At 33.5% G+C, this 26,506-nt stretch overlaps 1 protein-coding gene and 2 long non-coding RNA genes across 3 annotated transcripts; all 3 read left to right on the top strand.

The window, feature by feature from the left end:
* The first annotated feature begins 207 nt into the window (after positions 1-207).
* LOC139872959 (uncharacterized) lies at positions 208-1,734 on the top strand. Its single transcript, XR_011767219.1, has 3 exons — positions 208-379; positions 725-809; positions 1,468-1,734. It is a non-coding gene; the product is annotated as an uncharacterized lncRNA (long non-coding RNA).
* Positions 1,735-2,192: 458 nt separating this feature from the next.
* On the top strand, positions 2,193-4,970 carry LOC139872958 (uncharacterized). Its single transcript, XR_011767218.1, has 3 exons — positions 2,193-2,343; positions 3,107-4,592; positions 4,691-4,970. It is a non-coding gene; the product is annotated as an uncharacterized lncRNA (long non-coding RNA).
* A 1,700-nt stretch (positions 4,971-6,670) lies between these two features.
* LOC139871988 (small ribosomal subunit protein RACK1-like) lies at positions 6,671-8,859 on the top strand. Its single transcript, XM_071859759.1, has 2 exons — positions 6,671-7,607; positions 8,579-8,859. The coding sequence occupies exons 1-2, from the start codon at positions 6,720-6,722 to the stop codon at positions 8,678-8,680; spliced, it is 990 nt and encodes a 329-aa protein (XP_071715860.1). The 5' UTR covers positions 6,671-6,719; the 3' UTR covers positions 8,681-8,859.
* Positions 8,860-26,506: the final 17,647 nt, after the last annotated feature.

Below are 26,506 nucleotides of genomic sequence, written 5' to 3'. Positions count from 1 at the left end.
CAGTATAACAGTACTACAAGTATAACAGTACTACAGTATAACAGTACCCTCACTTTACTGTTACACTGTAGCAGGTTAGGAAAAAAAAAAACCCATGTTTCATTGATGCCGACGTTCTTCCTCTCCGCTCTCCTTCGATTGTTCACCAAATCTAGGGTCCTTGAATCCTTCCCAGTCATCGCACATTAAACCTGTGAAGAATCATATGGTCTGATGCTTTATTTACTGGGTGGCAGCGGTAACGATTTAACCCTAGGGTTGTGGATTCTATGGCTTTTTGTCTGTGCGATTTTCATCTAACCTTACGGTTTTGAATTTTGTGGCTTTTTGTACCAACCAAATCATCATCCATGAGGGTTTTTGCAACATACACTTGAAGGTATGAATTTTTGTTAAATTTTTATGAAATTGATCATATTTTTTTGTGTAATTAGTGGGATTTGAGTTGTTTATACTAAGATTATGCTTCAAAAACGAACTTAAGAAGATGAGAATATATAAACAAGTGATTTGTAAGCAATTTGTAATTACCCTCTATAGGAATTTTTTTTTTTATTGCAAGTTATATGAGTTAAACTTACCTCCTTAATGTTGCAGGAAGTAAGTTTTGTTGAATGGAAGTAAGTAGTGTGTCATATCTCAAAAAATTTTGATTGCTGTGTTGCTTTACACTTATGCTATGTGCCATCAAATTTTATTTTCTATTGTGTTGTACTAAATGTAGGTGCTCAATGAATGAAGATTGATAGTCATTATCAAAGTGCATAAAAGGTGTTTGATGAAATGTGTAAGAGAAATGCAGTCATATGGTATGCCATTTGTTTAAACAGAGACATGATATATAGTTTATGCATCACTTTAAGTTATAACTTGAATTTAAATTTTCTTCATGGGTTTTATAGAAATGGTTTGTATGATTGTTGGTATCATTATACATTATTTTACCACAGCTTTACGGTAATTAAACAATGTTAGGTGAATGTTTTTAATATTAGCAGAAGACCTAACTATGTGCATACTGAATGCTTTTATATTTGTAGATTGCTTACTGTTCTTATACGAGTATATGACACATAAAGCCTGCCTTAATGTTTATAGTATTTACCTCTTCAGAAAATATATATTGTACCAGTCAAAAGTTGAATGGTCGTATCCAATTGATGAGTTGAAATAAACACAATTAGAATAATATAACATTCATGATCAATATTTATAAACTTATTATTTATTTTAGTAATATAGTAATTACAGTTTCCTTTTTGGGCAAGTGTTTCCAGGCTAACACAACCCAAACCAAAGTAAACGCATTTTGACATTATGAACGAACTAGCTGTTTTAAACCCATATCCATTTTACCACCTCCCGTTTTACTTAATATAATCTAATCTAATAGCTAATAATCTATTAAAGCGAGTACAAAATATCTTCATTGTAGATTGTTGCTTATTTGGTTGTTGATATATACAGGTATCCCGAGGGGTGCCAAGTATATTCAGGTAATGGATCTACTCTTTGAAGATTAGAAATATGATGTATAAAACTTGACTGTTGATGGTCAATATTAGGCCATACAATAATTTTGGATACTGGAGCAGACAAGTTCATAATTTTAAATGAAGGAGTATGTAATAATTAGTACTTAATTTGGGAAGCAAAATTTGTTAATTCAATTGTATCAATTCTTTAATCCACACAAGGCGTTTGTTGCAATGACGAAGATAAAATTGATTATAGTCTACATTAAGGTATCAATCTTTCTTTCATTATAGTTCTTTGCACTTCATTATATATATATATATATATATATATATATATATATATATATATATATATATATATATATATATATATACATACATATATATATATATACATACATATATATATATATATACATACATATATATATGTATACATACATACATATATATAATATATATATATATATATATATATATATATATATATATATACATACATATATATATATATATACATACATATATGTACATATATACATATATATGTACATACATACATATATATATATATATGTATACATACATACATATATATATACATACATATATATATATATATATATATATATATATATATATATATATATATATATATATATATATATATATATATCTCTAATAAAGTGCTTTTGCTGCAGGATGATAGTTGGTTTTGGCCACGATGGCTTGCTGTAGTTGATCGAAGAGGCTATCTAAGGCTGGGATCCAAGATGAGTAGATTCTTTTGAAAATTTGGACAAGGTTTGCTACTTTTTTAGAAGTGATGCAAGCACAAAAGCCAGCTCAAGTACACATATTGTAGGTACTGCAACTTACTTATATCAGTCAATGAGTGTTTGAATTCAGGAAATTTTATATGGTTTGGCTAAGTTCATGGAATGTTAAGTGCTAAACTAGCTGCTTAATCAGCTCATCGTAAACACATATTACGACACGCATGTCGAATTTGAATATATAAATTAGGTAATATCATAGTTTTTAGTAAGCTATATATGGTTATTTGAGAGTATAGATTAAGAAATCATTACCTATTATTACATGTGATAGTGACATTAATTGTTCATTGTGGTTAATTCTTATTTTAAAATGTTAATATAGTGTACCCTTTCTACGACACATTGTGTATGATTATTAGAACAAACCCGTGTAGTAGAAATTGTATTAATTCGACACACTTTTAATTCGACACACTTTTAAGCTTACAAAAGTTGTAAATAGAAATCTTCACAAATGTGTGTTTAGTTTTAATGGGTTCATTTTTTATTTAGTGATGTTTGTTTACTTTAGATGGGTTCATTTGCTTCTTCTCCATCTTTGTAGGTGATTCAGTTCCCTTCAAAGGTATTTTTTTAACATAGTGTGATTGGCAAATTTGGTGATTATATTTCAGTGTAATTGACTATCTTTTTTCGTGGCATTGTTTTTTGTTTTCATTTTTTGGTGTTCTTTTCGTTCTCACCACTGTCATAATGGACTGGTAAATGTTATTGTTCTGAAAGGTTATTTTTTAAGGATTTTAGATGTTCTTCGGTTATCTGCTTTCCAACAACGTTTTGTTTTAGCAGGTTGGTTGCTTTACAGGTGTTTGTAGTTCTAATTTCATAGTGAGTTTTGTCCCGACAGAAAATGTAAAGACGGCTGATAGTGGGGATTTTGAGGTTATGTTGCTTTTCTTATATTTCTGTGTGTATTTAGTTGTTTGAGTGTTATTTTTGGCGTTTAATGCAGTAGTTAGAGTGTTATTTTTTAGTGTTATTTTTTGGCTTTCTCATTGTGTGTATATATTTTGGAGATATTGATTACACTTTTGGTTGTAAATTAGTTTTATATACCATAATGAGAAGTAAGAAAAGGCAAAAGAAATGTATTAATAATGAATATGAATCTCTAAAGTCCCTGGTGTTGGTGGTGTTGTTTTTTGGCGAGACCTTATAAGAAGGTACTTGAAACGACATTCTCTAAAAGCCATATTGTCTTGCAAGAAGGTACTTAAAACGATATGATCTATGACGAGCTTTTTGAGAAGGTAATGGATATGTTTGAGAAGGTTTCGTATGTTCAAAAACGTGATCAATTTACTTCTGAAGAAATTGAAGAGCTAATTGCGAAAATCAGTCCGTTGCAATAGGCAAAATTCAATAATCCATCTATGATCATTGGCGAGAAAAGAGGGCAACCAGAAGGACATGCCACTTATCAGACACCTCCAGGTTTGTTTCACAAGTTCGGTTTATATTTTATTTATTAATCATTCCTATTTTATGAAATTCACAAGTGACAATCGTATTGTGAAGGGACCCAAAGATACTGTGATTCATGGATTGTGAATTCTTATGTACCCATACATTAGAGCATAAGTGTGAAGGGACCCAAATATACTATTTGGTAAAGCGTATATTTTTGAGTTTTGTTTAGTGTGAAATTGTTTTTATTTGGTCTTTATTGGTTTGTTATATTTGAATTTTCATTTGGTGTTTTTGTTTATATAGCTAGCTGCTATTATTTCCAGCACTGCAAAATCTGAAACCATTTGGCACATTCGTTATCGTTGACGCCTATGTTTGAAGGTATTTTGTGTACAATGATTCACGTTTGTTAATTGTTGTTATTCTATGTTTTTTGGGAACACGTCTTATATATTGAAGTGAGTGAGTTTTGTAAGTTTTGGTCTCTTAAAAATTAGTGTTGATGCTATTTTTGGTTAAAGTAAGAAGTTATAACCCATTTGGGTCGTAAGAATCTACTTTGACCCGTTGCATGATTTTGAGAAAACTTCTTTTTAAGTTGTGACACGAGTTTGGTTAGCACAAGTTAGCCCCAGACTGAAATTTGAGTCGTATATAGAAATTTTTTACCATTTTGTTAAAAGTGTCAAAAATGACTCTCGGGCTTACTTTGCGTGTTTGTAATTATAAAATAGTTAAAGTTGGATAAAAATTGAATTCAATTTGGTATATGATATGTTTAATTTTGTCGAGAGTTTTAGAGGCTTTTAAATATGTTTCAAAGTTGGATGTTGAGGTTGTGCATCTACTGTAACAGCAGCATCAGGTAACACATACTCTTATACTGTTTTCATTTATGTTAGCTACAATTGAATTCTTCAGCTATTATTGAGTAACTAGCGTTTTGCTACACCTTATGTGTAGGTACTGTTTACTTTGTGAATTGTGATTTGGGGTAGTTTCGTTTGATTAGCAAGGCATTGAATTTTGCAGGAAGTGAAGTCATCTCTTCATAGGAATTAATTAGCGCAGCCATTTTTTCTATGTATTTAGTACAGGGCCGGTCCCGAGAATTTGAGTGCCCGGGACGGTGCGAAGCAAAAGGGCCCCAAGACCCGTACAAGGATAATATTTTTTTTTCGGCCCAAGGATAATACAAGCAAAATGGCCCAAAATTACATGGACTAGTATAAGGAATTTTTTTTTTTTTGAAGTATAGTGAAACAGATGCATAATGGAAAAATGTATAATTATTTATTTATGATTTATTTTTGTATGAAAATCGTAAACAATGAATGAAAGTAATGTTATTATTTTTATTATTATGTTGAATTAGTAACTACAATATATTTATCAACATGTGTATATTAAAATAAAAAGTTACGAAAAATAAGTGTAAAACCCGGGTACCGTCGATCGGGTTCGGGTCTCCGCTCGAACGTGTGTGTTACGGGCAAATGATGAGGGTTGTTGAAAGAAATGATCTACTGATGTCAAAAAATCGCCGTTCAAAAAAAATATAAACGATTACAATAATTGTATTTGGCAGACATAAAAAATAAACAGCTTTTTACATACCTTCAGACCACATCTTCTCTACAGATATGGTTCGCAGACTTCAAACAAAAACATCTTAAAAAACAAACAATACTTTTCATAATTGTAGTGTAAGTATTTTATTGTTGAGTTTGTGTATATGTGAGAATGCAAGAAATAAATGAAAACATTTGAAAAGGTGTAGAAAAAGATTATGAGGATTGTAACTTATACAATTAATTTCAAAGAGATAAAGTTGGTAATGAAACAAGTAATTAATCATTAATTTAGAACATGGGAATTCGGTAACTATCCGTTAAATGCTCAAGGCTCAAGATGGCTTTTCATTTATTTGTATTGAAACAATAAGTATGATAAATTTCGAAATTAGGATTTCGATTGGTTAGATTCTCTGAGTGAATATCTCAAGTTCTTCTTGGATTTGCTGGCTAATGAGGTGTCTTCTCAATTTCCGATTGTGATCTCGAGCATGTGTTCTTGGATTGCCCGACACGCGGTTTTGTGGCAGGTTTACGATGTAGAGGGTGGGTGCTGTTTATTATGGGATATATGGAGCGATGTTTATGTTGCTGACTTCGACTTGGCTTGGAAGTTTTGTTAGGTTTGGTTTTCTTGTAGGTGGTTTACGTCACAATAGTATGCAGTATGATGTGATTAGGTGATGCAGATGTTTGATGTTGTGTCGTTCCGCCTTGGTTACATCGGCGGTTTTATATTGTTATTGTTGGCACGCGTTGTTGGTTGTATTTGGGCATTGTAGCGTTCATCTGAACATTTTGTTTTGTAGCGCCAAATACACCATAGGGTTGCAACCAAGATACAATACAAACGACCCAAGAGGACCCGTTATCTTGAAGAGTATCGCGCCAAGAGAACAAATCTTCGATTGTCAAAACAGTAGGCCAACTCTACGATTTCATAGACATGAAACTATATTTCACGTTAAGAAACTGTGATCTCTCGTTTGTCAAACCCGACACTTCATTTAGGATAAATGATAGTATCAACCGTTTAAACACCCCTATTCATACGCATATATAACTATTTAAGTCTTTACGCTCTTACTTTCATTTTCTCTCGTTTTTTTTTTTAAACTTATTAATTGATTATTTAATTAATTACTAATATTTTTACTTCATCTCGTCTGGTTTTCTAAAAAAAAAAAAAAAAAAAAAAAATAATAATAATAATAATAATAATAATAATGAGAAAACGATAATAGTTTAATGGCCAAAAAGGCCTGAATAAACCAATACCAAAACATCCTTTGTTAATGGGCCTTGCACCGTAAAAATCCAACTATAAATACATCATTTCAGCCATTAGGGTTTCTCACTGCCTCCACATTCACATCTTCACCTTCCAGCATCAACCTTAGCTTAACCTAAACCTAATCATGGCCGATTCACTCGTCCTACGTGGCACCATGAGAGCCCACACCGATTGGGTCACCGCAATCGCCTGCCCAATCGACAACTCCGACATGATCGTCACCTCCTCCCGTGACAAATCAATCATCGTTTGGCGTTTAACAAAAGAAGACAAAACTTACGGCGTCGCACAACGCCGTTTAACCGGCCATTCTCATTTCGTTCAGGACGTCGTTCTCTCATCCGACGGCCAATTCGCTCTCTCCGGTTCATGGGACGGCGAGCTCCGTCTCTGGGACCTGAACGCCGGAACCACCGCTCGCCGTTTCGTCGGTCACACCAAAGACGTTCTCTCCGTCGCGTTCTCAATCGACAACCGTCAGATCGTTTCTGCGTCACGTGACCGTTCGATTAAGCTGTGGAACACGTTAGGTGAATGCAAGTACACTATTCAAGACGGTGATGCGCACACTGATTGGGTAAGTTGTGTTCGATTTAGCCCTAATACGTTACAGCCAACAATTGTGTCATCTTCATGGGACAAAACTGTGAAGATATGGAATTTGACTAATTGTAAGTTGAGGTCAACTTTGGCTGGCCATGCGGGTTATGTGAACACTGTTGCTGTTTCACCTGATGGTTCGTTGTGTGCTAGTGGTGGTAAAGATGGTATGATTTTGTTGTGGGATTTGGCTGAGGGGAAGAGATTGTATTCATTGGATTCATCTTCAATTATTCATGCTTTGTGCTTTAGCCCAAATAGGTATTGGTTGTGTGCCGCTACTGAGAGTAGTATTAAGATTTGGGATCTTGAGAGCAAGAGTATTGTGGTGGATTTGAAGGTTGATTTGAAGCAAGAATCTGAAATGGCTGTTGAAGGAACTGCAACTCAAACTAATGCTGGCAAAACTAAGGTATATCTTTGTCTATGCATTTTATTTTTTACAATATATGTGTAGTAGTTACTTGTTTATAATCTTGAAGGGTTAATAATGGTTAATTAAAGTAATTATTTGCTGAAGGTTTAATAATGTTTAATTAGAGTAGTTACTTGTTTATAATTTTGAAAGAAGTTTGTTGCTGCAAATATCTTGTATTTTTGTTAGTTATATTAGCTAGTAACATATGGAAGCTTGAGTGGTGTAATAGTTTAGGAATGCTTTTTTGGTTAAGCTTTTAAACTGGTGTTGATTAAAACATGCTGCATAGTGTTTATGTGCTTATAATTTGAGCCTTTGGGATTAATAATTTTGTAATAATCTTATAAGAAAGCTTAGCTTATTGGTCTTTCATATTTTCAATAATATGGGCACAGTACATAAACAATAGCATGAGAGTATATTAATACATTATATAGTAAGTTACAGAATAACTAAGTCTTTTTGTAGATTTATTATGTTACACTAGTCAGCTAATTGTTGGTTTGAGTTATAATGTTTCTCTTATCATAGTTATTGATTGGTTTGGGGTTGATTTGATGAGTTTCACTTGGCTAATGTAATTAGTATTGGCAGTATGTTATTAATAATTGGGTTGTTTATACAATGGTGAATTTGTAATACTGTGGTGTCTTACAATGGGTTTTATTTTGTAGATCTCTCCACGTTGGTCTTTTGAGTCTATTGATTTGTATACATCACATCACACTAATAATAAATATTACCTGAGAAACTGTAACTTTCTTAAAAATCAGAAGTACAATGAAAAGGTTTTTGTATATATTAATATGGTTTATGTGCTGGCGTTATTAGTTTGATCTTTTTGAAATTGATAGCTTGTGTTTAGCAGCAGATAACTGCAGTTAAAATTAAGTTTTTTTTTTAATAATCTATTCTGATCGTAATGTGTATTTTGAAATCTATCTTATTGGCATTTGACAATGCAGGTTATCTACTGCACAAGTTTGAGCTGGAGTGCAGACGGAAGCACCTTGTTCAGTGGTTACACCGATGGAGTTGTAAGGGTTTGGGGTATCGGACGCTACTAGGAATGAACAACTTATTTTACAATACCGTCAGCAACAACCAGCTTTAAGCTGTGTAGGTTTCAGTTTGAACATTGAATGTTTTTATTTATCTGCATGATATTTACTTTTTGTTGAAGAAAGTTTTGGATGTTTCAGATTGAAGACCATTTTATTTTAGTTGTTACTCCGTACTTTTTCTATGTTTATTGCTTGTTCTACTAAAAATGTGCTTATTTCCCAGTCTCATTTAGTGCTAGACTTTTACTCTGTAGTTCTCAGTTACAATTGAAACCATAATGTAACTGTGAACCTGTGCTTTTGGTTCCACGGGTTAACCTTACGCTGCATTCTCGAGTTTTGTTTGGAGCTGAAAAGAATGGGGAAGGGGATGAGAGTGATTTACTATCCTCCTCAATCTATTCAAATTTGGGCGGAGTGTTTTGGTAACAAAAAGTTAATGTACTATCCTTTTTAATCATCTACTATCATTTCTTTTCCGCTTAAAATAAAAACTCGAAAATCAATATTATTTTTTAAACTTTCTATTTCCTTTCCTTTCCATTAAAAAAAAATCTCGAGAATACAGCTTTAGTCTTTTTGTTTCAACGGTATTTGTTTTACCATTTCAACGGTATTTGTTTGTGAAAACGTTTTTTTACTTGTGTTGTTAGAAATTAATCTACTTGAATTAACGTTTCAGATTTTTTATGACACAAAATAAGCGTTAATAATAGACAAAATTACATGGTTCTTAAGGTTTAACATATCACATTTGTTAAATTGTAAATTTATCAAGTGATTTAAAACTGTAATTTGATCAGTCATTTATGGTTGATGCTACGGTTAGATCACACGATTGTCCGTAGTTTATATTCATAATAAATGTTCGGATCAAATGTAAGTTTATGAACTTGTGTGTTTACTTAATTGTATGTTTACTCACTCTTAATTAAAAATCTTATTATCTTCAAAACAAATAATTAATAATAATGAATTTTATGTTTTGGTATGTTGCAATTTTTTTATATCCCGTAAACTGGTTTTTTAAAATGATTTTATAATTTGTATTCTTAGAATGTTTTGTTTTATTTGTAGTAATTGTAATTGTAATTATATAATTTGTTTTATTTTGTTTTGTTTATGCTTGTAATTGTAAATTTATTTATTTTTAAAAGCCAAAATTGTACACAGAAAATTGCACAATTTGCCTACAACCACCACTTGCATCGATATAGTAATGAGCATTTTGGACATGTAGCACGATACCTAGTCACCTCGATTTGTAGTCAAACCAAACACAGTTTAGCCAACTCCAGTTCGACCGATTAAGCAAAGAAGCGAAGGGCTCGATAACTACAGGTGCCAAGATAGATTTTTCTTCTTGCGTCTTTTGGAGATCCAATCGTATGTTTAAATTTAAATCTCATTTACAATTGAGGGCGCCCACCAAACTTTACCCTGAAAGTTCTTTTGATTACGATTCTTTCAAAGTAAATATCCTACGACCCAAGTGACTACCTACCATATTTTAGAATCTTCAACTGACCATGAAGGATTGTTGTTGCTTTTGAATAATGATATCATGCTTGGGTTAGTTGGCATATCAAAACCCACCACTTATGAATCCTAGTCCAGACGTCCATGACATGCTTGCATGAAAATAACGAGTGACCGTCTCTAATTCATCATCACACATCGGGCAATGAACCGAATCAAGATCAGGACCCTCTTTGTCGGGAGCCGTACGAACCAGTATTCTTTGTTGTAAAGCTCTCCAAAAGATGATAGTAACCTTTTCTGGCACCAACTTGTTTCTCATGTATAATGTTGGTTGAGTGATGGTAGAGAGAATTTTGTGATCTATTTCTTTAGCAAATGATTTGACTCTGAATATGCCACAACTATCAAGTTTCCACATCCGTTTGTTGAAGTCATTGTTGAAGACTTACACCATTGAAATCAGCCCTCCATGTTCTTCCAGCTCGTTGAGTCTCCTGCCAAAACGCTCACAAAACCAACATCATGTACTCGCAACAATGTTACCCACACGATAAATTTGATTCCCGATGCGAGCCCTTTTTTTTTTTACTTATAGTTGGAAATGTGTTTTCAAGAGGTTGTTCACCTAGCCAAAAGTGATTCCAAAACTGTGTAGCACCACCTATTCCTGTAAGTTTCTCAAACATGGATGTAAAATTGAGTCCGACATTACAAGTATATTATTAATGGCTATAATATGGTTCCAAACTGAAGCAGGCCCATTAAGCTGATCGCTGGGGCTGTAAACGAGCCGAGCCGAGCCCGAACACGGCCAAGCTCGAGCTCGGCCCGTTTAATTTTCATACAGCTTGAGCTTGAGCTTGGCTCGATTCGAGCCTAATATATTAAGCTTGAGCTTGGCTCGTCTGCTATATTACAAGTTCGACCTCGGCTCGAGCTCGACTCGTTTGTGAAGCCCCGTACAAAATTAACGTGTACGGATCATCAACAACATGTCCATTACAAGGTTACAACACTATATGCTGTTTAAAACAAGTTTGCATTCATGGAAAGATAGCGTTTTACAAAAGATAGCATGCTTCTACGAATAGAAAGCGTTAACACAAGTACGTGACACGAAGGTCATTACAAAGCCATGGTTCAAATGTAACATAAGTTTTGAATGCAAAGTAAAAAGTTCCATGTTTGAGATCTCTAAAATAAGCAGCGGAAATCTAACACCGAGAGTCTAGTACAGCGGAAGCAACATACGTCTAAGCACCTGAGAAATAACATGCTTTAAAAAGTCAATACGAATGTTGGTGAGTTATAGTTTGATTGTAACATCAATGTAATGTAGGCCACGAGATTTCGTATTCAAAACAGTATGAAAAGTATATGCTTAACCGTGGGCACTTGGTAACTAACTTAACGTATATGTCACCCCCTAAAAGTACACTTGGCGAGTGCGTAAGTTTACGAAGTATTAAACACCCGTTAAATGCTAGCGCGACTAGCCCGAGTGGGGATGTCAAACCCTATGTATCCATATCTAAGATTCGCGTTCACCGGTTCAAAACCAATGACTAAACGTTACCGAGCTAAGGGGAAAGTTTATGCCGTTATATAACCCACACATATATAAAGTTTAAGTACTCGTGCCTAGTAAGTAGAACATAAAAAGCGCATGTATTCTCAGTCCCAAAAATAGTTGAAGTAAAAAGGGATGCTATAACTCACAGTGATAGTGCAGTAAAATCGGTACGAATAAGTAAGCAAGTAAGTCGGTCCGAAAGGTCCTCAACCTAGGTCAAAAGTGACTAAGTCAGTAAATCGTCCCAAAAGGGTTTAAAAGTACGTAAGTCGTAAGTATCATCATCGTCAACATCATACGTAAAAAGTAAAGTAAGTTTTCAATCAAGAATAGAGACCGAAACAAAGGCTGAATTCGTTCAGATGCTACGACCTCTATACAAACTGAAATGACGTGAGACCAGTGGCCAAGGCTCCGTATATGAGTTCTCTAACCGCTGACCAATTTTCAGAACCTAACTCGTCTTCTTTGACCGTGGAGACGGTTTAAGTGCGAGTAGGTCAGAAATTTCAGCACAACGTTACAAGGGCGTAGTGACTTTCGGAAGGCTATAAATTCTAAACCGTACATCGGATTTAGGCGAGGCCTAAAGGAAAAGTCATCTACTCGAACCGAAATATCTGGAAATCAACTTTTCCAGAAGCCCAGGAGCCTGATCAGACCCTGAAAACAGAAAGAAAGTTCTCCGGTGGGTTTCTTGGTGCTTGATGCTCATCACGGTTCTCATCCTTGATGCGTATAAGCCTCAAGTGTACAACTCTTGATGTTTTAGCATCACTTTAACCAAGGTTTAACCATCAACACACAAAGTTAAGACTAGGAAACAAAATACAACTCATGTAAGAGTTTGAGCAAGATGATGAACCAAAGTTACATCAATTTCCTAGTTTCAACACAATCACAAGTTCTATTAAGCTATAAACTTTGAATCAAACTAAATAAGCAAGACCATAAGCTATAGAACTTAGATCTTAGATAAATATTAAAGACCTTAGACTACAAAGTCTAGATCTCATGTTCTTGGTGAAACCCTAAGTCATAATACTTAGACTTTCAACTTTTACACAACCATAGGTTATGAAACTTAAATCTTGTAAAGTAAGATGAACATAATCAAATGAACTTTTGTTTAATCAAAGTAGAAGATCATAAGTTACACAACTTAGATCAAACACAAAAATGAAACCCTAAGATAGAGAGCTTGGATTCCTAACAACAATTATGAGATCTCAAGCTAGTAAGCTTGTATCTTTTGTTTCAAGAAAAAACAAGTCACAAATCTAAAGTACACAAACTAAAGAAGATCATAAGTTAGTAAACTTTTGATCTTAACTAAATTTTTGTAGAAACATCAAGCTAGTAAGCTTGTATTTCAAACTTTCTTGAAGATCCATAAAGTAAAGTGTTGGATCTACAAGTTACATGAAGATCATAAACATGAGTTTTGATCTTTTAACACAATTAAAGAGATCTTAAGTTAGTAACTTAGATCTAACAAGATTATGAAGATTCAAAGCTAAAAAGCTTGAATCCTTCATGTTCTTGAAGATTCTTCAAAACAAAGTTAAATCTTACAAGAGTAATGAAGATTCAAGTTACAAAACTTGAATCTTTGTTCATGATGATGATGATTCATGAATTAAAGTAAGAAAAGAAAGAAAAAGAGATCAAGAACTTACAAGTTCTTCAAGTAACTTAGAGAGAAAAAGTTAGAAAGAAAAACTAGAAAAATGTTGTGTGTTTTTGAATGGAATGAAATGTGGGTATTTAACAAAGAAAGAAAAAGAAAAAAAAAATAAAATGGTGGTGGTGGATGGGGTGGCCGACGGTTTGGGTTGGGTGGGGGGAGGGGACCATTTGCTTTTCCATGGTGGTGGTACAATGGTGATAGTGATATGTTGGGTGGCATGGGATATTAAGTTAAAATGTGTAAGTATGGTACACAAGCATGCTAGTAATCTTGTCTTATAAATTTTATGGGCTAATTTTTAATTACATGGGTTAATTAATCCATTAAGTATCCCACTAGGTTGAGTAGGTTGGGCCATGGAAGTCCATTAAGGTGTTAAGTCTATTAAGGTAACTAGTAAGCATTAGTAAGCACTAAGTATGATTAAGGAACCATAAAGCCAAGTAATTGTCATAAATAAATAACAATTATGTTTACTTAGTCATAATATTCCAATTATGACAAAAGTTTAATGTGTACCAAGTACGTAGCTCGTTTTAAACGATAAGTGACACTAACGGTCGTAAATGCATTCAAGGATCATGTTAAGCAACTAAGTACTTAAAAACACGTTGTAAGGCATTAACAAAAGTAATTAACATAATTAATGATCCCAGAATAAAATCTAAATTAGTACGCACAAATACGCAGTTTCGTGAAAGTAATAAATATAATTAAGAGTCGAAAAAGTCGGGTCGTTACATTACCCACCTGTTAAAGAAAATTTCGTCCTGAAATTTAAGCTGAGGTAGATGGTGGAGTCGGGAAAAGGTGAGGATACTTCTGCATCATTTGATCCTCTCGCTCCCAAGTAAACTCAGGTCCTCGTTTTGCATTCCCTCGAACTCGGACGATCGGAATCTTGTTACGTTTCAAGGTTTTGACCTCACGGTCCATAATTTCAATGGGTTCTTCCATGAAGTGGAGTTTGTCATCAATCGTAAGCTCATCGAGAGGGATGACAAGTTCTGGTTCAGCAAGACATTTCTTCGGATTCGACATGTGAAAAGTAGGATGAACGGAGCTCAATTGTGTCGGAAGATCCAAACGGTAAGCAAGGGGTATAATACGCTCCAAGATTTCAAAAGGACCAATGTATCGCGAATTTAACTTCCCACGTTTTTCAAAACGGATTACACCTTTCCAAGGTGCGACTTTCAACATCACGCGGTCACCCACTTGGAATTCGAAATCTTTACGTTTAAGGTCGGCATAGCTCTTTTGGCGATCACGGGCCGTCTTGAGCCTCGCTTGAATTTGAACAATCTTCTCGGTTGTTTCATGAACGAGTTCGGGTCCAGTGATTTTGCTTTTCACCCACTTCGGCCCAACAAATAGGAGAACGGCACTTGCGGCCATACAACGCTTCGAAAGGTGCGGCATTAATACTCGAATGATAGCTGTTGTTGTAACAAAATTCAGCTAGCGGTAAATGCTTCTCCCAAGCTTTTCTGAAATCAATAACACATGTACGCAACATGTCCTCCAATGTTTGAATCGTGCGTTCACTTTGTCCATCGGTTTGTGGGTGATATGCGGTACTCATATCGAGACGTGTTCCCAAAGCTTCTTGTAAGGAACGCCAAAATCTAGAGGCGAAACGGGCATCTCGGTCTGAAATAATCGATAAGGGTACACCATGACGAGATACAATTTCCTTTATGTATAGTTGAGCGAGTTTTTTCATCGTATCAGTTTCTTTCATGGCTAGGAAGTGAGCAGATTTGGTAAGACGGTCAATAATAACCCAGATGGTATCATATCCGCCCACCGTCTTTGGTAGTTTCGTGATGAAGTCCATCGTTATCCTTTCCCACTTCCATTGCAGGATCTATGGTTGTTGAAGTAACCCGGATGGCCTTTGATGTTCGTCCTTAACCTTTGAACAAGTTAAACACTTCCCAACGTAAGTAGCAACATCCTTCCTAAGATTTGGCCACCAATATTGTTCCTTGAGATCGTGGTACATTTTACCGGCTCCTGGATGAATCGAATATCTTGACTTGTGGGCTTCGTCTAGAATAAGGCTTCGTAAATCCCTATAACTAGGCACCCAAATCCTTCCGGCGAAATATGTGATGCCCCGTACAAAACCATCGTGTACGAATCATCAACAACAGGATCATTACAAGGTCAAATACTATATGTTGTTTCAAAACAAGTTTGCATTCATGAATAAAGGTGACGTTTTAACCAACGTCAAATGTTTAACAACCAAAAGTATGCTTCCACGAATAGCAAGAAATAATAGTACGTGACCCATAGGTCGTTACAAATACATCGTTTAAAAAGTAATAAAGTTTGAATGCAAGATAAAATGTTTCATGCGGTGACATCTCTATTAAAGTGCAGCGGAGTCTACAAGGCATGACTAGTACAACAGCGGAAGCAAGCAAACCTTAAGCACCTGAGAAAAACATGCTTAAAAACGTTGATAATGCTAAAAACGAACATATATTTCATAGCATTATTCCTCAAGAAAGACAAGCTTTTAGTTGCAGTTGTCCTATTTACAAGTGATATTCGTTTAAATAATAAAAGGTGAAGACAAAAGACAGATTCGACGAATTGAAGACGCAAACGACCAAAAAGCTCAAAAGTACAAAGTACAATCAAAGAGGTTCCAATTATTGATAAGAAACGTCTCAGAATTACAAGAGTACAAGAGTCAAAACGCAAAGTACAAGATATTAAATTATACGCAAGGACGTTCAAAAATCCGGAACTGGGACCAGAGTCAACTCTCAACGCTCGACGCAACGGACTAAAAATTACAAATCAACGGAGTACAAGAATATAATATAATATATATAATTAAATTTAATTATATATATTATATTATATAATAAATAAATAAGCAGCCCACGTTTTTGTAGACTTTTGAGCCTCCCCAGCTGGCCATGCGATCGCATGAGCCTGAAGGGCAAAGCTCATGCGATCGCATGAGCACCTTTTACAGCCCACATGCCCTATAAAAACGAGTGTTTGGTTCATCAATATCCATCCATCAATCTCTCTATCTATATGTAAACGTATATATATATATATTATAATTTTAATTTTAATTTTAATTTTAATTTCTAATAATAAGGGTATGTTAGCGCATATTGTAAGGGTGTAAGTCGAAATTCTGTCCGTGTAACGCTACGCTATTTTTAATCATTGTAAGTTATGTTCAACCTTTTTAATTTAATGTCTCGTAGCTAAGTTATTATTATGCTTATTTAATCCGAAGTAATCATGATGTTGGGCTAATTACTAAAATTGGGTAATTGGGCTTTGTACCATAATTGGGGTTTGGACAAAAGAACGACACTTGTGGAAATTAGACTATGGGCTGTTAATGGGCTTTATATTTGTTTAACTAAATGATAGTTTGTTAATTTTAATATAAAGATTTACAATTGGACGTCCCTATAAATAACCATATACACTCGATCGGACACGATGGGCGGGATATTTATATGTACGAATAATCGTTCATTTAACCGGACACGAGAATGAATTAATAGTCTATGAAATTATTAAAACAGGGGTGAAATTATGTACAAGGACACTTGGCATAATTGATAACAAAGTATTAAAACCTTGTTACAGTTTAAGTCCCCAATTAGTTGGAATATTTAACTTCGGGTATAAGGATAATTTGACGAGGACACTCGCACTTTATATTTATGACTGATGGACTATTATGGACAAAAACTAGACGGACATATTAAATAATCCAGGACAAAGGACAATTAACCCATGGGCATAAAACTAAAATCAACACGTCAAACATCATGATTACGGAAGTTTAAATAAGCATAATTCTTTTATTTCATATTTAATTTCCTTTATTTTACATTTAATTGCACTTCTAATTATCGCATATTTATTTATTGTCATTGTATTTAATTGCACTTTTAATTATCGTACTTTTTAATTATCGCAATTTTATTTTATCGCACTTTTATTTATCGCAATTTCCTTATTGTTATTGACTTTACGCTTTAAATTAAGTTATATTTATTTTTATTATTTTACATTAGGTTTTAACTGCGACTAAGTTTTAAAATCGACAAACCGGTCATTAAACGGTAAAAACCCCCCTTTTATAATAATAATATTACTTATATATATATATATATATATATATATATATATATATATATATATATATATATATATATATATATATATATATATATATATATATATATTTGTATTTTTATAAATTAAACTAATATAGCGTTAAACTTTGTTTAAAAGATTTCCTGTGGAACGAACCGGACTTACTAAAAACTACACTACTGTACGATTAGGTACACTGCTATAAGTGTTGTAGCAAGGTTTAAGTATATCCCATTTTTAAATAAATAAATATCTTGTGTAAAATTGTATCGTATTTAATAGTATTTCCTAGTAAAATTTAATAGTATTTTATACCCCTTAGCTTTAACATCAAGTATTTTTGGTGCCGCTGCCGGGGATCGAAATCTAGCTTAAAAGCCGGAAGCGCAGCGCTAATATAAAAAAAAAGGATTTTTATTTTTAGTTTACTTTTATTAAAATACGCTTTTGTAAAAATACGTTTTAAAAATTCAAAAATATAAAAAGAAAATAAAAATATAAATATTTTTAAGATTTTGTTAAATATATAAGTTTTATAAAGTTTCTTTATTTTTATTTTAGTTTGTAAAAATATAAATTTTATTTAAATATTTTGTAATTATATTATATAAATATTTAAAACAGAAAAAAAAAAAATAAATACTCGAGCCCGGTACAGTTACAGCCCGTAAACTGGCCCAAAATTCAAGCTCATGCGATCGCATAAGCCCGAAGGCATAAACTCATGCGATCGCATGAGGTCTTCTGACAGGCCACATACAACCCTAATTCAGTAATCATTACGGAGTATTATTATTAATTATACTTAAACCCTAATTAGGGTTTAGTATTTTATTAGTTAATTTAGTTTTGTTATTTAATTTGTATTTAAAGTTTTAATTAGTTTTATAAATATATAAAAATTAATACTTTTATAAAATAAATAATATAAAAATAATATTTTTATAAAAATTGTACTTTTTACAACTTTTAGTATATTTTTATATTTTGTCCCTTTTTAATTGTTTTAGCGTAATTTTTATATTTTTCATTCGTATTTAGTTTTAAGACTTAGTTTTTGCCATAGTTATTTTTATTTCTAGATTTTTAGGCTTTGCCGTAAAATCCCTTAAGTGTTTTTTCTTTAGACTAAGATTTAAGTGCTTTAGAATTTTGCGACGCCGTTTTTAAATTTTAGTACCTTTTTAAGTTATTGCCATTTGGGATATAGTTTTACTTGTAAGCTTTAATATTTTTAGACGCAACTTTTAATTCTTAGTTTTTAGTTCTTTTTTAAGTTTCCACGCGCTACTTTCTTATTTTTATTTTTCGACGCCTATTACCTATGTATCAATTATCACTCCAATTAGTAATCTCAATTTGCAATTTTAATTTTAAGTTAGTGATAATAATAAGGTTGGGTTAGTCGAGTGTTTTAAAGTTTTATAAGTCACTCTTTTTCTTTCTTATTTCTCCAATTTTAATACCGACGCGCTCTTTTTCTCTCTTATTTCTCGCCATTCTAGTTTTTAGGACATAGAATTTTCTACTTCTTCTCTAAATTTCTTTAAATTACGAAAATTTATTTTAAGTGGTTAAATTGATAGACATCAAAATTTTCTGGTTCGTATTAATAGTTGGATTTGTACGTGGACCGGGTTATTGGAGCCAAACAGTACTCAATTATATTGAGACCAAATGAATCCTGCCCCTCTGCTGCATCTTTTGGCTATTCGAAATGTGGGCAAAATCAGAAAAGTCTATTAATTGGATAACTTATATAATTTTTCTTTCCTTTTAAAAACTAACAGGATATTCAGTGAATGCACCGAGCAAGACGTTCACTACCTTTTGTACGTTCACCACCTGTAACCAGATCAAGATATCTAGCAAATATTGTCGCCGTTGATTTTTCTTTAGAATCGTCATCCAGTCGACCAAGTACTCCAATTCAAATTTCCGATAATCCATTCTTTGAACCCGACCTCACAATTGAGAATCCGGAGAATATTCAGGGACAATTCATAGATCCTGAACCATTAATTTTTCCTCCGGAACCACCAATTATTCAAACAGAGATTGTTGAGGAACGAACCATTAAATTAGAATCCTCTAGTGATTCAGATTCAACAAATTCAATCATGGAAAATCTGGAACCTTTAAGTATGGAAGACCGAATGAGAGCTAAACGCACTGGCCAAGGTCACGCAATTACTCATCCTGACATTAATGCGCCAGATTATGAAATCAAAGGACAAATTCTACATATGGTGACTAATCAATGCAAATTTAGTGGTGCGCCGAAGGAAGATCCAAATGAACATCTTCGTACCTTTAATAGGATCTGCACTCTATTTAAAATCCGAGAAGTTGAGGATGAACAGATATATATCATGTTATTTCCCTGGACTTTAAAGGGGGAAGCCAAAGATTGGTTGGAATCGTTACCTGAAGGGGCGATCGATACATGGGACGTTTTAGTTGAAAAATTTCTTAAACAATTCTTTCCGGCATCTAAAGCCGTAAGACTTCAAGGAGAAATTGTTACGTTCACACAGAAACCAAATGAAACTCTATGTGAGGCGTGGACCAGATTTGGAAAGTTATTGAGAGGATGTCCGCAACATGGTTTAGACACTTGTTAAATAGTACAAATATTCTACCAAGGATGCGACATCACTACAAGAAAAGACATAGATATAGCAGCTGGTGGTTCTATTATGAAGAAAACAGAAACTGATGCTTACAAAATTATTGATAACACTGCTTCCCACTCACATGAGTGGCACCAAGAAAAAGATATCGTTAGATCATCTAAAGCAGCTAGATCCGATTCTAGCCATGATTTAGATTCCATTTCCGCAAAGATAGATGCTATCGAGAGACGAATGGAAAAGATGACTAAGGATATACACTCAATACGAATTAGTTGTGAGCAGTGTGGAGGACCACATTTGACAAAAGATTGTCTCAGTATTGAACTAACAATGGAACAAAGAGAGAATATTTCATACATAAACCAAAGGCCTGAAAATAATTATCAGAATAATTATCAACCGCCAAGACCAATTTACAATCAAAACCAGAATTATAACCGAAATGTTCCATACAACAACCAACAAGGTCCTAGCAATCAACAAGTATCCAACAATACTTACAATCAGTAAAGACCTAATTTTCAAAACAAACCACCACAAACCGATGATAAAAAGCCAAATTTAGAAGATATGATGACGAAGCTAGTTGAAACTCAAACGCAGTTTTTCATATCTAAAAAACAAACCAATGAACAAAATGCTCAAGCATTTAGAAATCAACAAGCTTCTATTCAAAATCTGGAACAAGAAGTAAGTAACCTAGCAAGGTTAATAGGTGAAAGAAAACCAGGAAGTTTACCTAGTGATACAAATGCTAACCCCCAGAATGAAATAGCTAAAGCCATTACCACAAGAAGTGGTATTACACTTAAACCACCTGAAATACCTGTAATTTCTGAGGACGTTATTCCTACTCCACAAGAATCACAACCTGAACAAGATAAGGAAAAAGAATCGGTAGTTGAAAAGGTTAATGAAGATAACACAGTTAAGGTTAAACCTTATGTTAAACCATACCAACCACCACTTCCTTACCCGAGTAAAATGAAAAAGAGAAACTTGAAGCCGAGCAATCCAAATTCTTGGATATGTTTAAACAGATAAATGTAAATCTTCCTTTCATTGATGTGATTTCAGGAAAGCCTAGATATGCTAAATTTCTGAAAGATCTAATCTCGAATAGAAAGAAAATGGAAGAACTCTCGGCTGTTACTATGAATGCTAATTGTTCTGCAGTGTTGTTGAATAAGATACCAGAAAAATTATCTGATCCAGGAAGTTTCACAATTCCATGTTTTCTGGGTAGTCTTAGTTCAATAGAAGCATTGGCAGATTTAGGTGCTAGTATAAATTTAATGCCGTATTCACTATACGCTAAACTAGACCTTGGAGAATTGAAACCAACAAGAATAAGTATACAACTAGCCGATAGATCAATAAAATATCCTAGAGTGATAATGGAGAACATGCTAGTTAAAGTTGGTACTTTAGTATTTCCAGTAGATTTTGTTGTTCTGGACATGGAAGAAGATTCTCAAGTTCCTCTCATATTAGGAAGACCATTCTTAAACACGGCTAAAGCAATGATAGACGTGTTTGGTAAGAAATTGACCCTAAGTATAGAGGATGAGAGTGTTACCTTTTCAGTTGATAAAGCAATGCAACAACCGCAATCTGCAGATGATACATGTTATTATATTCAAACTATAGATTCACATGCAAAATTATTAGAAGAATTTCCAGAATTACAAGGAACAGGAGAATGTTCTTTAGGAGAAGGAACTGAACCAATTGATGAAATTGAAATGTTAGCTACACTAATGGCTAATGGATATGAACTAACAACAGAAGAAATTCAAATGCTAAAAGAAGAAGACAGATATCGATATAAATCATCGATAGAAGAACCACCAACATTAGAGTTAAAGCCACTTCCAAACCATTTGGAATACTCTTATTTACATGGTGAATCTGAATTACCTGTAATAATATCGTCTTCTCTTACTGAAAATGAAAAATCACAACTCATTTCTGTGTTGAAAGCTCATAAACCAGCTATTGCATGGAAAATTCATGATATTAAAGGAATAAGTCCTTCGTATTGCACACATAAAATCCTTATGGAAGAAGGTCATAAAACGTATGTGCAACGCCAACGAAGACTAAATCCTAATATGCAAGATGTAGTTAAGAAAGAAATTATTAAACTGCTAGATGCAGGTTTAATTTATCCAATTTCTGATAGTCCATGGGTAAGCCCAATTCAATGCGTGCCTAAGAAGGGTGGCATGACTGTCATTACAAATGAGAAAAATGAGCTTATTCCGACTAGGACTGTAACAGGATGGCGTGTATGTATTGATTATAGAAAATTAAATGACGCCACCAGAAAAGATCACTTTCCCTTACCTTTTATTGATCAAATGTTGGAAAGATTAGCCGGAAACAGTTACTATTGTTTTCTTGATGGTTTTTCCGGATATTTTCAAATTCCAATAGCACCCGAAGACCAAGAGAAAACCACATTCACGTGCCCTTATGGTACTTTTGCTTACAAACGCATGCCATTTGGACTTTACAATGCCCCTGCAACCTTTCAAAGGTGCATGATGGCGATTTTTCACGACATGATAGAAGAATGCATGGAAGTTTTCATGGATGACTTTTCAGTCTTCGGTGATACTTTTGAATCATGTTTAGTTAATCTTGAACGAATGCTTATTAGATGTGAACAATCAAATCTAGTACTTAATTGGGAGAAATGCCATTTCATGGTTAAAGAAGGCATCGTTCTTGGACATAAAATTTCAAAGGAAGGAATTGAAGTGGATAGAGCTAAAGTAGATGTAATTGCTAAACTTCCACATCCCACCAATGTTAGAGGAGTTAGGAGTTTTCTAGGGCATGCCGGTTTTTACCGACGTTTCATAAAAGATTTTTCTAAAATTGCCACTACTATGAATAAACTCCTAGAAGAGGATGCTCCATTCATCTTTTTAGATGAATGTATCAAATATTTTAATATACTTAAAGAAAAACTCACTAATGCGCCGATCATGATAACACCAAATTGAATCTACCGTTTGAACTAATGTGCGATGCAAGTGATTTTGCAATGGGAGCCGTTTTAGGACAAAGGATTTAAAAACGATTTCAACCTATATATTATGCTAGTAAGACGTTACAAAGAGCACAAACGAAGTATACAACTACTGAAAAGAACTCCTTGCTATTGTCTTTGCTTTTGACAAATTTCGTTCATATCTCGTTCTAGCTAAAACGGTGGTCTATACCGACCATTCTGCTCTTAGATACCTATTTTCGAAACAAGATGCTAAACGAAGATTAATCCGTTGGATCTTACTATTACAAGAGTTTGATATTGAAATTCGAGATAAAAGAGGAGCAGAAAATCTCGCCGCTGATCATCTTTCTCGTCTTGAAAATCCCGAATTAGAAGTTCTAAATGAATCGGCCATACAAGACAACTTTCATGATGAATATCTATTGAAGATAGATTATAATGAAATTCCATGGTTTGCAGACTATGCAAACTACTTAGTATGTGGATTCCTTGAAAAAGGATTATCGTACCAAAAACGAAAGAAATTCTTTAGTGATATAAAACACTATTTCTGGGAAGATCCACATTTGTTTAAAAGTTGTCCCAATGGAATAATATGCCGATGTGTATTCGAAGATGAAGCTAGTAAAATCTTAAACCATTGTCACACAGGACCAACAGGAGGGCACTATGGGCCTCAACTCACAGCAAGAAAAGTTTATGATGCTGGATTATATTATCCTACAATTTACAAAGACGCACACCTTCTTTGCAAATCCTGTGATGCTTGTCAAAGGGCCGGAAAAATAAGTCAACGTGATGAAATGCCACAAAATGTCATTCAAGTATGTGAAGTATTTGACATTTGGGGTATTGACTTTATGGGTCCATTTCTAAAATCTCATAATAATCTCTACATTCTCGTAGCCATTGATTATGTATCTAAATGGGCGGAAGCACAAGCTCTCCCAACTAACGATCCACGAGTTGTAGTCAATTTTTTAAAACGTCTTTTTGCAAGGTTTGGAACACCGAAAGCTTTAATAAGTGATCGGGGAACTCATTTTTGTAATAACCAACTTGAGAAAGTTCTTAAAAGATATGGAGTAACTCATAAAATCTCCACTGCATATCATCCACAAACAAATGGACAAGTTGAAAATACCAACCGAGCTTTAAAACGTATTCTAGAGAAAACCGTAGGATCAAATCCGAAGGAATGGTCCATTAAATTGGAGGATGCACTCTGGGCTTTTAGAACAGCCTACAAAACTCCAATTGAAACCACACCTTTTAGACTCGTTTACGAAAAAGCATGTCATCTTCCAGTAGAAATTGAACACAAAGCATTTTGGGCTTTGAAGACATGTAATCTTGATTTACATGAAGCTGGACGTCTACGGTTAAGTCAACTAAACAAATTAGAAGAATTAAGACATGAAGCATACGAAAATTCGTTAATCTATAAGGAAAGAATGAAGAAATGGCATGATAAAAGAATCAGAAGTTCAAAAGAATTCAAAGAAGGAGACAGAGTTCTTCTTTTCAATTCACGATTCAAGCTATTTCCTGGAAAATTGAAATCAAGATGGTCTGGACCATTCATAGTCAAAAGAGTTTTCCCATACGGAACGATAGAATTAATAAATTCAAATGGGATTGAATTTAAAGTTAATGGTCACAGAGTTAAACATTACATAGATAGTCCGATGGAAGTTGACAACGAAGTTAATCACAATTTCGATACCAAAGCTAACTAAGTGTGGGGAGAATCAAGTCTTTAAAGGATAATATGTATTTCTGTTAGAGTTAGATTTTCTGTTTTCATGTAGTTCTCGAAAATGGAACCCGAATGGTCTTTCCCTAGCAGACCCTAAAGAACTAGTCTTCTCCCCCCATTCTGAATTTTTATTTTTTTTAGGTTTTACGAAATGAAGACTTCCTGTGAACTAAACCATGGTCTAATGCTACACGCTTTGATTACTAAACGTAATAATGACACACTTCCAAGTGAAATCGTATCATTAATCAGAGGTAAATTGGACGGAGTAAGAAAAGAATCCATATGCGAAGATAATAAGTTACAATTTGGTAAAGAAAAATCAAAATCCGCAGCGAAAAGAAGAGCACGACACCTTGAAAAATGTCACAAATGCGGAAAATGGTCACACGAAGGTAAATGTTCAAATAATCAAACCTATTCAAACACCGAATTTGTTACTTTATGCAGAGATGGACCGTTCATATGTTTAGAAGAAAAAACACTGAATGCTCGAGGCTACGCCTATGCAGCCATGGAAAACCAAATAGTTCGACTATCTTATGAGTGGGCTAGAGCATATCACTAAGAATACTATCTCACAGGTAAGTTTGTACAGTTTTCATTTTTTATTTTTATTTTTAACCTTTTGATAATAAACGCTAATTTGTTCGATATAAAGTATTAAATTGGTATTCAATAAAATTAGGTCTTGCGACCGAAATTGTTGATATCATACAAATTTTTTTTTACATCACTGCGAAATTTAACGTTTATTCTTAAGGTATAAATATCTTTAATCAATCAACCCAAAAATTTCAAAAATTCGTCATGAGTTAAATTAGGTTATGAAACCGAAATTACTTTACCGAAAAGAGGGGCGTATGTTTTTTGATAATATTTGATTGATTAAAGTGGGATAAAAGCCAAAAAGATTTTTAATTTTATTTTTACCATATTTTTAAAATTAATATATAAATATTAAAATACTATTGTAAACTTTTAAATCAATATATTTAAAATTGTAAATATTTGAAAAATTAATATTTTTAATATAAGTTTGTATGTATAAAAACAAAAATATAATATAAATTTGGTGTGAATTTTTAAATTTTAATAATATGAATTTTTAATTTTATGCATTTTAAATTTAAGTTTGGTGTGAATTTAAAAACAAAAATTTACTTTATTTCACTAAGTTAAAAATATGATTTTTAAAATTCGTCGTGAGTTGAAGACTAGGTCTTTGAACCGAAATTGCTCTACCCAAGGGAGGGACGAGAACTTTTATTATCATTATTTTTAATCTTATTTAAATTAAAGTATGCCAAAAACATTAAAAAAAACTCAAAAATCTTTACTTTTAAAATCACGCTTTAAATTGACAAATTTTAAAATTTTGTCGAGGGACGGACTAGGACAATGATCCGAAACGCCCTCATCCTAAAAAGAAACAAAATTTTAAAATTTTATTAATTTTATGTTTTATTAAGTATAAGGTTTAATTATATAAAAAAAAAGTACTGTAGCCGG

Source organism: Rutidosis leptorrhynchoides, chromosome 10 (genome assembly GCF_046630445.1).
Source record: "Rutidosis leptorrhynchoides isolate AG116_Rl617_1_P2 chromosome 10, CSIRO_AGI_Rlap_v1, whole genome shotgun sequence".
In the NCBI taxonomy this organism is placed as follows: Eukaryota; Viridiplantae; Streptophyta; class Magnoliopsida; order Asterales; family Asteraceae; genus Rutidosis; species Rutidosis leptorrhynchoides.
This window is presented reverse-complemented; position numbering and strand designations above follow the sequence as displayed.